The sequence below is a fragment of the Neltuma alba genome, unplaced genomic scaffold, assembly GCF_004799145.2.
Source record: "Neltuma alba isolate B1F8T4 unplaced genomic scaffold, ASM479914v2 tig00012124_pilon, whole genome shotgun sequence".
Taxonomy (NCBI): domain Eukaryota; kingdom Viridiplantae; phylum Streptophyta; class Magnoliopsida; order Fabales; family Fabaceae; genus Neltuma; species Neltuma alba.
Window position 1 is genome coordinate 393,571 of NW_021636676.1, and position 15,117 is coordinate 408,687.

At 32.6% G+C, this 15,117-nt stretch overlaps 1 protein-coding gene and 1 pseudogene across 1 annotated transcript; both read right to left on the reverse strand.

Annotated features, from left to right (window-relative positions):
• Window positions 1-2,538: 2,538 nt before the first annotated feature.
• Window positions 2,539-4,528, reverse strand: LOC114723108 (cytochrome P450 71A1-like). The gene is made up of 2 exons (XM_028909260.1): window positions 3,563-4,528; window positions 2,539-3,368 (listed from the first exon to the last, which is right to left on the reverse strand). The coding sequence occupies exons 1-2, from the start codon at window positions 4,460-4,462 to the stop codon at window positions 2,739-2,741; spliced, it is 1,530 nt and encodes a 509-aa protein (XP_028765093.1). The 5' UTR covers window positions 4,463-4,528; the 3' UTR covers window positions 2,539-2,738.
• Window positions 4,529-12,360: 7,832 nt separating this feature from the next.
• LOC114723139 (cytochrome P450 71A1-like) lies at window positions 12,361-13,983 on the reverse strand (annotated as a pseudogene).
• Window positions 13,984-15,117: the final 1,134 nt, after the last annotated feature.

The following is a 15,117-nucleotide window of genomic DNA, read 5'->3' on the forward strand; positions in this document are numbered from 1 at the left end:
GGAAAAGGAAGGAAAGCTAATCTCTTCCAAAAAAGAAGGAAAAAAAGTCTGCAAATATTTTTCTTTTAATTTTTTAACAGATTAAAAATACAACAATATTTATCATGGGTACCGATGGTTTCCCTTTAAACTTTTAAAGTTGCGCAAATAGAGTTTGCTTAAATAACTCTTCTAAGACAAATCTATGAGATGATTAACAAAATAAAATAATATAAAGAATTAAAATTTTCTTTTGAGAGAAGAGACATAATAATTACTAGACTTGGGTCTGCCCTTATGTTCGAAGTTATTTTAATTGAGATCCTTCTAATTAAAATATAAATTAAATCAAGAATTTAATCATTAACTGATATTATATTTATTCCGATATTGTTAATTTTTTTTTATTTCTTGACATTTGAAATATTTTGTGAAAAGACTTCTAAAAGTATGTGAAATTACACCATCCTAATATATATTGTGACCTAAAACTATAAATAAGAGCGTCTTTTTAGCCCAAATTTTTCAGTTCTTCGGTTTTCTCTGTTTTTTTTTTTTTTCTTTTTCTCTCTCTACATGGCGCTATTTGTTGTGCACCCTGATTAAAGTTTAGCAGTTTGGATCCTACCTACCTGAACGTCAATTATTTGACCCGTAGAGTTTTGATAATTCAAATTGGAACCGACCCGGTTCAGACGCTCTATCCCCTCTTCTCTATTTTATTTTCTGACAAGAATAATTTTGTCTTGATCAGTTTCAGCTTTTGTAACAAAAGAAGTTAGAACTTTACATTCTAATGCGACAAAAGAAAATTATACTGCATTCAAAATAGACATAGCTTGGGAAGTTTGGTGCCTAGCTAAAAAATAGGACAAGCTCTTGACGATTTATGAGTAATTTTATTTATTATAGATTTTATATTTTATATTAAAAATAATTATATTCATAACTACAGTTGATATTATTATTAATTTCTTAATTGCCAAATGACATCATCACGATACAATATAAAAGATATTACAAGAGAGCTACCATTCACATAATTCATTCCCGCCAACAACATAATGTCATATTTATAAGCTTAGAAAAATTGGAATGATTAAAATTGACCCTTACAGTGACATGAAGAATCCAATGCTAATCTGCTCATAAGATTTGTCGTACATGTATATTACAAATTTTGATCCATTTAATTATTCGGCAGAGCATATCATGGGTGACGATTTTAAGTTTTTAACTTGAAGAAGTTATTTATCTCTAGCTTTAGTAACTTTTCTATTAAATATTTGAAAAAATTATTGGTCAAAAGTCCTTAATTAAAAACTTAGTATAAAGATACCCATGAACTCAGGTGGGGCAACTCATCTTTAAACATGAGCAATGTCGTTTTCCGTATGGTCGGAGATTAAGATCCATACAATTTAAAAAAAAACAAAAAGATAAGGTGCTTAAATATCTCACAGTATTCATCAAGGAGCATCCAACATCAAAGTTTATTTTGGTTCTTATATGTTTTAAAAGTTTATTTTCATAGCAAGAATACTCTAACGGATTACATAGTTTGATCATTATTTAATGGTCAAACTTAATAACAGATTACAGTTCAGAGCCAAAATGTTATGAAATAAAATTTTCAGGACATATAAGAGTTAAAAAAAAAAACTTTCACATGCTAGGTGCTCTTTTATATATATTTCCGAAGTGTTTAAACACCTTATCCCACTTTAAAAAAAGGTGTCCCAAAAAAAGGGTTGCTGATGAATCTTTAAACAAAGTTGAAAAGTACCTAATTTGCATAGTTAATTTTTTAATTAGGGACTGTCAATGAATTCTCCACTTGGTAATATTTAAGATATGATAATAAATAATATCTGTAAAATAAAAAACTAGAGTTCGACGACGCACGAGACTTTGACCTTTGAAATCTTATGTTACGGGCAGAAACGGTTAATGTCATGAAACTATTCGCCTTACAAAAACTCGCGCACTGAGATAACGTGTGTAGAAAAAGTGAGATGAGAACTGTCTAAATTGGGGGTGGGGGTGGGGGTTAAGAACTTGTTTTATTATATTTAAGGGATAATAATGATAAACAGTAGCCCGCAAAATCAGTTTTTAAAACTAAAATACTACGTACCTCATAAGGACTTGAGGCCCTAAGTAATCAACCCAGAAAGAAAAAAATACTCTTCGTCTTCGACTTAATATTTTGCCTGTAATTCGAATGAAGTTTCAAGATTCGTTAGCGTACAAGCTTCCATTATCTTATCTTCTTCACATGGTGCACTATATTCCAGGTTTTGTCCGGTTATTACTCACATATTAGTGCGCCAATACATTCAATTAATATAATCATCAATTTTCCAACTAATTACATTATTATTGCTTGGACTGAAAGCCACTCCCACATATAATCAAGGCTGAAATTTATGGAAATTCTGTGCATACAGAGATATTTTGATGACCGCTGGTTACTGATGGTTCGTTTTTCACTTTTATATTAGTGGACCCTGAACACAAATTTGAAAACTGGGCTAACAAAATGGGATAGAGAGGGAATGGCACAAAAACAAACGCAGAATCAACAACCACTGATCATGCTCGTACTCATTTATTCTGCCCTGCACGTAGTATTTTTCTAGGAAGATAAAACCTGATACAATATTACATCCACAAATCAGACTCATTTATTTAGTCCTATACCACTTAACTTCATAAACAAATCACAAGTATTTGCACAAGACATGATAGAGAGCAAATTAAGCAGATTGAGATTGGAGCGAGAGCGGTATAGGTTGAAGAAAAATAGGGACTTTCTTCTTCACTGTGAGCCCATACGTCTCACTCATGTCAATGTCACACTCGGGTGAACCGTCTTGAGGCAGATTCCAATCAAACCAGTGAAGAAGACTGGCCAGCAGGAACTCAACTGAAGCAAGTCCAAAGGCCACACCAGGACATGTCCTTTTCCCAGAACCAAATGGGATGAATTCAAAGTCTTGTCCTTTGAAATCCATCTGATTCTTCTCAAATCTCTCTGGGATGAAATCTTCAGGATTTTCCCATATTTCTGGGTCCCTTTGGATTGCCCATATGTTCACAAATATCAGTGTTTTGGAAGGAATATCATAGCCTCCTAGTTTTGCATCACAGATCGTTTCTCGAGGGATCAAGAAAGGAGCCGGTGGGTGTAATCTCAGAGCTTCTTTGATGACAAGTTTCAAGTACTTCATTTCGTTTATGTCACTTTCGTCCACTTTTGATTTGGAACCCACCACTTTTCTCACCTCTTGTTGCGCCTTCTTCATGATTCTTGGATTTCTCCACAGCTCTGTTAAAATCCACTCCAGCGTCGTCGATGTAGTCTCGTTCCCTCCTAAAAACATGTCCTGAAATTACATAAACATCCAAATGCAAAAATTAATTCATCAGTTAAACTTATCTTCATGTTCATTAGTAGCTTCAAACACCATATATATATGTATATTAAATAACTTGACAGAAAATGGCTAAAAGAGATAAGCCTTAATGCCTTATTAACACTAAGCTCAGATATTTTGAGAGGGATCGATGAGAAAGAGACCGTTAGGATGGCTTTGAGGTCATTTTGGGTGGGTTCGAATTCAAGCTTATCGCTCCGTTGAAGTTGAAGAAGAATATCCACAAAGTCTTTCTTCTCATCGTCCTTCTTTATCACCTTCTCATGATCCTCGGTCACCTCATCAAAGAACCCATCCATGGCTTTAAACGTGTCTTTAAGCTCTTGAATTTTCCCAGTGAGAACATCAACCCAACCCAACCAAGGAAAGAAATCTCCCACCATCAACTCTGCAAGATGAATCATCTCCTTCCTCGCAAGCGTCCCAAATCTCCCACTGCTCTCTGATATATCATACTTCTGTCCAATTATGCATCTGCATATTATGTTGTTGGTGGTGGCAGATATGAGGTCACTTATGTTCACAGAGCAATTAGTATCACTCAAACAAGCTCTTCGTATCTCCTTCACCATTTCTGCAACTTCTTCTTCTCTTATGACCCGGAAAGATCGAACCCTTTTCAGGCTCAGAAGTTCAAGCACGCAAATCTTCCTTTTCTGTCTCCAGCTTTCGCCATAGGCGGCATAGGCGATATCTTTACATCCATAGAGTAAGGTTCTGGCAGATATGCTTTGAAACCTGCCGGAAAAAACTGCGTCTTGGTTCTTCATCAGTTCTCTGGCCAAATCTGCAGAAGAGACCAGTAAAGCAGGAATCCGACCGAGCTGTAACCACAAGAGAGGACCGTGTTTCAGAGAGAGGTCTCTGAAAGAACGATAAGGAAGAGTGCCTAACTGATGAATATGGCCGATAATTGGCAATTTCGGCGGAGATGGAGGCAGATTGGGTTTCTTTTTTGTTGGTCTTGTAAGTTTAATTAACACGAACAAGAGGGCGACGAAGCCTAGGAGATACAAGTTAAAAGTGGCATTCAGAAAAGCCATTGGTGATTATTCTAAGTATATATTGAGGGGTTTTGATGATGCTAATTTTGCAGAAGGATGAACGGGACAAGGGGTAAGGAAGAATGCAGAATGCAAGTTCATGTATAAAAGATATATATATATATATATGTATGTATGTATATGTATGTATGCATATAGACACACACGTGGATAGAGACATATGCACGCATCTGTGTATATATTCAAGTCATTATCAATGTGGAGAAAAATCCAGGGCACCAGAATCGTACAAATATCTCTAAAGTTTCTGTTCAAAATTGTGAGGAAAATATTAATTTTTTGGATAAATATAAAAATGAATATAGTATTATGATCTTTACAACACAATCGGAGACATAAATATGTTTGTATGAAAAAAAAAACATAATATTTCTTTTTTTTATGTACCTTTGAAATAAAATGAAGCATAAAAAAATGAAAAATTTATCCCAGAGAAATGGCACACAAAGTCGTTTCCTCCAACCACCACAAGAGAACAAGAATTAAAAAAAGAGACAAGAAAATTACTGCTAGCAATCATATCAATGTAGAAATAGCTGCCAATAATTGCTTGAATGATCATATGCTAGAAACATTAATCAAATCAATAATAATATTAACGTTGAGGGTTTTTTTTCCTCTTCACAAATTTCACATTAAAACCAAGGTAGTATAAACCTTCTTTGTTGGCCAAAAAAAAAAAGTATAAACCATCTTGTATCATTCCTCGCACAACATATGGGGACCAATGCCTCATTTTAATTCCTATTAGTGCCCTGGGTTTTTTAGGTCCTAGCTATACCCGCTCCTCGCGCGCCTGCAGCCTTCTTTTCTCTTAAAATTCAATTCAATTTCTTTGTTTAAATTCAAATCGAATTTCTTAAAAAAATAATTATTTAATATTTTATTTAAATTTATCTCAGTATCATTTAGTATGTGAGCCTCATACTCATGTGTTGGTCATGAACAAACGAGTATGAGGCCTCATACTCATTTGTTTTGGCCTAACAGACAAGTATGAGGCCATGTACTCGTCTAGTTTAGCTTAACAGATGAGTATAAGATATTTTTTTTATTTCTTTATTCTTAATTTCAGATAAAAATAAAGGATGAAAATAAACTTTTTGTGGTAGTGATTTTTTTTTTACCGGAATAATAGTGATTATTAATACATTTATAAAATATCAATAGTATAGAGAGGATCATACAGTTTATAGCTTATAATGATACATATAAATATGATAATTCTTTTCAGCTTCATGTATTATTTTCATATTTTAAAATCTTCCTGCATATTTTTAATCATGCAACCACGCAAGTTCCTTTGTTTTTATTCCTTTCAATACTTTTCTATTGAAATGCAAGGAAGATAAGTATAATGTGTTTTTATTAACCTCTTGATTTGGTTATCATTTCTCTCTTGTATTGAACGATCGAGGGAAAAATATTTAGTTATGATTATATATAAAATTTTTATTTCATTTTGTCTTTATTTTTTAAATAGAAACTATATATTCATTAATAAAAAAGAACAAAGTCCGAGTTAAAAATAGAAAAGGAGCTTCTTTTGTCAACATTCATCTCACATTAAGAAAGATAGAATGTGATCAAAGATGTAATAATTCTCATCCATCCTATGTAATAACTTGGCAAGGTAATTAATAATAGAATTATTTTTCCTATAAGTATAGTTAACCGTCTCCTGCTGATTCCTAGAAAAAAGTAATCTAGCTTCATCAAAGGCCTCTAAAGGTATGTACAGGATCACGAAAAATTAATAACCTGAAATGATTAGAGTAGACAGAAATATTCCCATAGTTTTTATACCAGCGCATTGTCTTTATTTTTTTCAAATATCTTTTTGTATATTATATTATTGTATATTTTTAAAAATAAACATTATTGAAATTATTAAACTGCTTGCCATGTGCGTGGAGGAATATCAGTGGCTCAAGAAGCTGACAAAAAAGGACTCCTGATCTGGGCAATAGGATGGCCACCATCAAATCAAAACTCTGACAGCCTAAAAATTTAAAAGATCTTTGACGTAATTTTTATTTTTTTAAAAAATAACAATAATTGTACTATCATTTTATTATTATTATTATTATAAAATATTATAATATTTCCTATTTTATTTATAATTTAGTGAAAAAATCATTTACAAATGCATATAAAATAGCACTCTGGTCATTAGTATTTGTCATTTATAAGAGGGAATTTTGATTCTCTGTCAATTGTACTTTTTTAATATTTTATTTTCAATTATGCTATAATAAAGACGAAGAGAGAGGAAATAAGTGAGGAAAAACATACTATCACTTATTACATTTTTGTCCTACATATATATCTCTTTAATTACAGCAAAAGTAAAATTTTTTATCTGTTTAATATTCTTTTTATATGTAAAAAAATTCCTACAAATAATAAATAATAAGAATTAGAGTGATATAAAGAGCCTGTCCTCTTTAGAGATGGGCATAGACCTAACAACTAATGTAGAGCTAATTTACTGAGAAGATTTGGACCAGAAAAAGCCTCTATAACACAAATGTTATTTTAAAAATTTTTAAATACTTATGTCCTAAAAAAGAATTTTAATACGTGTATTTTCAAAGTTTCAACCTTGTTTAATTAAAAATTCTTAATTTCGTAATTTCAAGTTTTTTTAACACATTTACTTAAAATTATGTATCTAGCAATTTTTCTGGCAAAATACACAAGCTTTTGTTTGCTATGCTGCACTGCCTCCTATCCTATGCATTGCTTTTATCTGTTCTTAATTATATTTCAACCACCTGCTCTCTTTTCATGTAGAGAAGGGGAAGGGAGAGGAGGAGAGTGTAAGGATTTTAATATTATCTTGTTTGGATTATAAAAAAAAAGGGGAGGGGAGGATTTTTAATATTATCTTGTTTAATTCATGAGGGAAGGGGAGGGAAAAATATTTTAACATGGACAATTTTGCTCTTATTTTATTTAAGATTATTTTTTCAAATTTTATAGAATGTTTAATAAAATAGAATTGTAAATAACATTTAATGTATTAAGTACTACCTCCGGTCCTTAATATAAAACCCCGTTTGACTTTTAGTTTGGTCCTAATTATAAGACCCCAATCCATTTTGTCTCTCATATTTATGCATTTTTTCCCAAGATAGTCCTTCTAATAATGATAGTTCTAACCAACATACTTAATTAGCAAGGATATTTTAGGAATGACAACACTTATTTGTTACAAATAACTAACTTAACTTACTTTCTTAATCCCCTTAAATTAGTTAACTGAGTCTTATAATTAGGACCGGAGGTAATAATACTTATACCAACATTCTAATATACTCTAGAGCGTGAAGTATTATTAAAAAGAAGGATGAAATAATATTCAGTCACAACTTGTACTGTATCTCATCTTTGAATGAAATATTTGATCATGCAAAAAAGAGAGCAATGTCTGGAGACAAAAAAAAAAGGATTTAAAGTAGTATAGGGATATTAAAAATAAATATAGGTATAATGGCCACAACATAACAAAATATTGTCTTTTCCCTCCAAATCCTCCCAATTTTGGAGGGAAGGTTGAGGAGGGGAGGGGAGGGCCTCCCCTCCTAAAATTCATATGTTGCCAAACAAAGGGAAATGGTTAAAATCCTTCTCCCTCCCTCCCCTTCCCTCCGAATCTCTCATACCAAACACACCCTAATCACAGACTCATTCACAAGCGACAACACGCTCTAACCCAATAGAATCAACGAATCAGGTAAAAAACTAGAGGCACATCTAATCTAGTTTCGTACGTAAATAACAAAAATTTTCGATCATATATATCTTAAGAATCCAATTCCATACGCAAAATCCTGCAAAGAACTATATATAATATTAATTAAAATTAGTTATTTCTTATACTCCTCCGGTCCTTATTATAAGACCCAATTTGACTTTTTATTTGGTCCTAATTATAAGACCCAATCCATTTTGTCTCTTATATTTATGCATTTTTTTCCAAGATAATCCTTCTAATAATGATAGTTTTAGCCAATATACTTAATTAGCAAGGATATTTTAGGAATGACAACACTTATTTATTATAAATAACCAACTTAACTTACTTCCTTAATCTCCTCAAATAAGTCAATTGGGTCTTATAATTAGGACCGGAGGAGTACAATATCAAAGTTACTTTTAATAAAAAAATATTAGTTAGGGGAGTTTGGTTTATCAGAGCGGAAGTCTTGTATTTAATTAGAAATACTAGGTGGAAAAATTAATGATTCAAATAAAACATGTAATATAATGAAATATGATGGAAGTCATTATGACAAGGACATGGGACGAAATTTGTCATGTTGTCAATACTACTATTGCAAGAAAAATAATGTCTTGCCATAATGATTGAAATACTGGTATTTTGTCATAATCATTCAAATAAAGTAGGGAACTTTGGTTAAAAAAATTCCTATTTAAAAACTTAATTGGCTAAATAGACTTAAATTTGAGCATGTGCAACTATAATTCATGAGTGTAATTTTTTTTCATTCTGTGTAACATATTTTTTGTTGTGTGTAAATGACTTTCACATTAATAATTATTACACATCATTGATGATATGTTGAACGTAGCAGAAAAAAGAGTTGGATTCACAAATTATAGTTATACTCACTCAAATTAATTTAGGCCATTTTAGCTGGTTAAGTTTTCAAACAGAGACTTTTAACCAAATTTCCCAATAAAATATATGAGCATTGTCTATAATATGGCTAGAAACCATGTGAATGCCTATTAATTATTCGTTGAACAAAATTATTATGAGATGTGGAAGAAAATGCTGAAAGTGGCTATGAAATAAAAAATAATAAAAATACATTATTGGTCATATTCTGATATTAACATATTTTATTGTATCAATTTGTATGAAAATTTAAATATATATATATATATATATATTAAGAGAGAATGTTATTCTAATTTTAACCCTGTGCGTGTTTGTGTGTGTGTGTACGTGTGAACTGTTTTGGGATTTCATAGTTAGGATAATCCCTTATTCTTTTCTATTTAGGTTAACACCATCCCATTTTATTGTTGTAATTAGTTGTGGGGGTTAATCTGCATTCATTAGAGTTATTGGGCTATCTTATTTAAACAAGAATAGATTGATTTACATGCATTCGTTCGGATTATTAACTTTTTCCTTGCCTAATTCTTCTTAACTTTTTCTCTCTAAACTCTAGTCATCAATCATTATTATGCGACACACACACACACACACACATATATAGAGTGAGTCAGCGGCTGAGTTTGATTCCTTGTCATCACCACGTGCACACTATTAGTTAACATTAGCTTCCTCCTCACGAGAAATTCTCGGGTGCTCTAGCAGCCCCAGCTTATTTGTGTTGAGAATGCTACAACTCAGACATTTTTAATCCCACGTGTCAGCCAACTATTTTGGGAAAATTACAATAAAAGACCCTTGAATTAGCAAAATGATGAAATGGGTACTTAAATAAGTTTAATTGCTTGGAGGAACCAGGTCTTAAATTGCAATTAACAAATCATGTCTAAAAGACTAAAATACCCCTATGTTATTGAAAACCATTTATGAAGGCAAACATAAAAAAATTCATGACAAGAGCAAGAAGACAAGGAGGGGACGATGTGTTTTGTAACTTCTAAGCCTAAGAATCTGGTGAGTAATGTTTCTAACTACACTCTCCTTTCGTTCTTCCATCTGAGACCGAGCAATGTGATATTGTTCTTCAATTTTGTGAGTTCCATTGTCAGTCACTAGGTATTATATTTTGGGAAAAAGTGAGAGGTAAAGTTGATGATGGAAGATGTTAGTTGGAGGAGGTTGTAGTTAGTTTAAGATGAGATATTTTTGTTTTTCTAATTTGATTGTTCATGTATGATATCTGTGGGTTTGGTTACGATGGGGAGGGGTTACGAACTTACGATGTGAAGAATGGCAAAGTGTGAGAGGGAAAATGAAAGGAGATAATAGTTGTCAATTTGAGAGGAAATCGAGTCAGTAATGTTTCTAACTACACTCTCCTTCTCTTATTCCATCTGAGACCGAGTAATGTGATATTGTTCTTCAATTTTGTGAGTTCCATTATTAGTCACTGGGTGTTATATTTTGGGAAGGAGTGAGGGGTGAAGTTGATGATGAAAGATGTTGGTTGGAGGAGGTTGTAGTTAGTTTAAGGTGAGATATTTTTGTTTTTCTAATCTGATTATTCATGTATGATATTTGTGAGTTTGTTTACGATGGAGAGGTGTTACGATGTGAGGAATGGCAAAGTATGAGAGGAAAAATGGAAGGAGATAATAGTTGTTAATTTGAGTATGAAGTTTCAGGGGCTGTAGTAAAGGGTGTGAATCAGAATGTTATCATTTTGAATGCTGAAGTTATAAAATTCTAATATCAACTTGGCAATCGAAAAGGTTGTTAGTTTAAATTTTCATATGTAAATGATTGAGCTAAAGGAATAAAATTATATTCAAACATGATTTTCCTATCTTTTGCTTATAGCTTCATAGTATTTTTCGAACCTGATTTTCTACCAATCTTTCATATTCAAATGGCTAATTGTAGAAATTGGTTGCTGTTAAAGCACCTCTTATTTTTTGTTATTTGATTTACTATTGTTGTAACTTTACCCAATAGTGTTGTAACTGCAGACTTGTTATTATGATGACAACAATATGACATGAAGATATGGAAATGTTAGTCTTTTGTTTATAGGCAAAACAATATTAACATTTTGTATTTATTAGTTCTAAATGGTAACAAGGTAGATCTATTGAATGTTTTGAAGTTAATAAGAAACTCATTGTCAAACTTGTAATTTTGCTTATTAAACTTGTTTTTTGGCTCACTTCTCTTGTCATTTGACTTACCGCTCTTGTCATTTGGCAGTAAAATATTGTTAGGACGCATAAGCTATTGCTAACTTATCCAAGGAAATGTGCCAGAGAAAATCAAAGGATTATGAGTTGATTCTATTTTGAATTGTTTTGAATTATTTTCTATTGCTTTCAATTGAGAAATGAGTGGCATTATCCACTCAAGTAGGATTATATTTTATCCTTCTATTATCATTAATTTCCAAACTTTGTTTAATTATTTTATCTATGTAATTCAGCTATAAATAGGTCATTGGCTACACGAATAGATCATCAAATATTACACATCCTAACTTGGAGATTCTCCATTGGTCTATTAGCTAGTGAGTGTTATGAGATTCTTACGGCATTTTCTAATATAAACTTTCCTTTTTCTCTTCAAATCTTTTACTTCATATTTGAGTCCTTAACAAATATGAAAATAATATCAACTTTTCATGAAACTTAATTTCATGAGAAAGTCAACTGCATAATTGTTATTTCGCTTATCACTCTTATCATTTAGCTTACTATTCTTGTTATTTTGCAGTGAAATATGACAATAATGACAACTTTATCGTTACATTTTCTTGGGAAATTAATCTTCTTCTGCGTATATTTTTAATTTTGAGGCAAATTTTTATATAAGAATAATATCTATACCTTGTCAAGAATAGTAATTGCCAAGTTGTTCATATAGGGAAATTGAGGTTGCTTTTTCCAGTTTCCAAACGCCACCCGAGTGATATTATATTATCCCATTTTATATCAGTATAATCAATCTGAGAATGAGACATTTGTCCAATTAACTTTTTTATTGAACAATTACAAGTAGCATCTCACAGTCTCCTGCACGCAAACTTCAACTTCATGTATACGTACAAACAGATATATGATATATATTTATATATTGAACATCATTTCTAAATATTAGCACAATCTTCGATGACAAGCCATAACATAAAAACACACTCAAAATGGTCATCTCATTCATATATATGGTTCTGAATTAATTAATACTGGGGTATTGGTTAAAGATAGTGAGGTACTTTTTTACTCACAACTAGCCCGAACGTCTCCTCCATATCCATGTGATGAACAGTGACGCCATTTACAGTAGGCAGCTTCCAGTCAAGCCAGTACAAGAGATTAGCTAGAATGGATTCCACAGCGGCAACCCCAAATATCATTCCAGGACATCCTCTTCTTCCTGAACCAAACGGTATGAAATGGAAGTTTTTCCCTTTGAATTCAACATCGTTCTTCTCGAATCTCTCAGGAATGAACTCTTCAGGTCTTTCCCAGAACTCAGAATCTCTTCGAATTGCCCATGCGTTTATGTACAGCGTTATTTTGGCTGCAATATTGTATCCTCCGAGATTCACACTTGATCTGGATAATCGAGAGGGAATGAGAGTCGCGGCTGGATGCAATCTCAGAAGTTCTTTGACCACACATTTCAAGTAATTCATTTGATTTATGTCTTCGTCCTCGATCTTTGACTTGTTCCCCACTGAGCGTCTTACCTCTTCCTGGGCTTTCTGCATTTTCGTTGGATTCATCACCAACTCCGCCATGGCCCACTCCATTGTTGCTGAACTTGAGTCGCTTCCTCCCACAAATATATCCTACTATATATATATATCAAGAATTTTTAATCTATCACAACGAATCATTCATTCCGTTAATACACAACCCCAGGATTTGAATACCTGGAGAATCATCGAAAGGGGCTTTGACTTGGAATAGAATATCAGAATAAAACAAGAAGAGACAGAAAGAGAGAGACCAACCATTAGGATGGATTTGAGGTCGTTTTGGGAGAAACTATCGCCAAGCATGCCGTCGTCTAGGAGTTGAAGGAGAATATCGAGCAAGTTTTTCCTAATGCAGAATTGGTCATCCCTTGTCTTCTTCATCATGCTCCTGTTTTCTTCAATGACGCTTTCAAAGAAATCGTCTAACTCTCTGAAGATGGCCATCAACCTATCATCACCTTTCTCGCTAGCTCTCCGATCCCCAAGAGCACACTTAGACACGATATTGTTTGATGAAGCAATAAGCAAGTCAGTCAAATTCACAGAACCCGCACCAGTCGAGCACAAATCACGGATCTTGTTCACTAACTCCCGAGCTTCTTCTTCTCTGACGTTCTTGAAGGATTGAACCCTTCTCAGGCTAAGAGATTCGTTGACACATATTTTCTTCTTCTGTCTCCAGTTTTCATCGTACTTCCCAAAGCCAATGTCATTACATCCATAGAGTAAGAGCGTAGGACCAATACCCTGAGGTCGATCAGCGAAGGTCAGGTCATGGGTTTTCATAACTTCGGAGGCCAATTCTGCAGAAGAAACCACCACAGTTGGAATCTGACCCAACTGTAAAAACATGATAGGTCCGTATTTTTTGGAGAGAGTTCGAAAAGAACGGTGTGGAAGGGAGCCTATCTGATGAAGATTTCCGATTATGGGTAGTTTTGGTGGATACGGAATCCGATTCAGATTCGACTTGGATTTACTTGTTATAGTTCTAAGATTGAACAAAAACGGGACAGGGATGATGAAGCATGAAAGAACTAAGAGCAGAGAACTTAGCTCCAAGGGAAAGTAGTGTCTGACAGGTGAGAGTAGAGCCATTTGATTTCTCTCAGCCTTTTGGTCTGACAGGAAAAGTAAGGAAAGCTAATCTCTTCCAAAAAAGAAGGAAAAAAAGTCTGCAAATATTTTTCTTTTAATTTTTTAACAGATTAAAAATACAACAATATTTATCATGGCTACCGATGGTTTCCCTTTAAACTTTTAAAGTTGAGCAAATAGAGTTTGCTTAAATAACTCTTCTAAGACAAATCTATGAGATGATTAACAAAATAAAATAATATAAAGAATTAAAATTTTCTTTTGAGAGAAGAGACATAATAATTACTAGACTTGGGTCTGCCCTTATGTTCGAAGTTATTTTAATTGAGATCCTTCTAATTAAAATATAAATTAAATCAAGAATTTAATCATTAACTGATATTATATTTATTCCGATATTGTTAATTTTTTTTATTTCTTGACATTTGAAATATTTTGTGAAAAGACTTCTAAAAGTATGTGAAATTACACCATCCTAATATATATTGTGACCTAAAACTATAAATAAGAGCGTCTTTTTAGCCCAAATTTTTCAGTTCTTCGGTTTTCTCTGTTTTTTTTTTCTTTTTTCTCTCTCTACATGGCGCTATTTGTTGTGCACCCTGATTAAAGTTTAGCAGTTTGGATCCTACCTACCTGAACGTCAATTATTTGACCCGTAGAGTTTTGATAATTCAAATTGGAACCGACCCGGTTCAGACGCTCTATCCCCTCTTCTCTATTTTATTTTCTGACAAGAATAATTTTGTCTTGATCAGTTTCAGCTTTTGTAACAAAAGTTAGAACTTTACATTCTAATGCGACAAAAGAAAATTATACTGCATTCAAAATAGACATAGCTTGGGAAGTTTGGTGCCTAGCTAAAAAATAGGACAAGCTCTTGACGATTTATGAGTAATTTTATTTATTATAGATTTTATATTTTATATTAAAAATAATTATATTCATAACTACAGTTGATATTATTATTAATTTCTTAATTGCCAAATGACATCATCACGATACAATATAAAAGATATTACAAGAGAGCTACCATTCACATAATTCATTCCCGCCAACAACATAATGTCATATTTATAAGCTTAGAAAAATTGGAATGATTAAAATTGACCCTTACAGTGACATGAAGAATCC

Coding starts and splice junctions, on each gene's coding strand:
- LOC114723108 (XM_028909260.1), bottom strand. CDS start 4,462: ATGGCTTTTCTGAATGCCACTTTTAACTTGTATCTCCTAGGCTTCGTC. Junction 3,369..3,562: donor ACCTCAAAGCCATCCTAACG/GTCTCTTTCTCA, acceptor ATGTAATTTCAG/GACATGTTTTTAGGAGGGAA.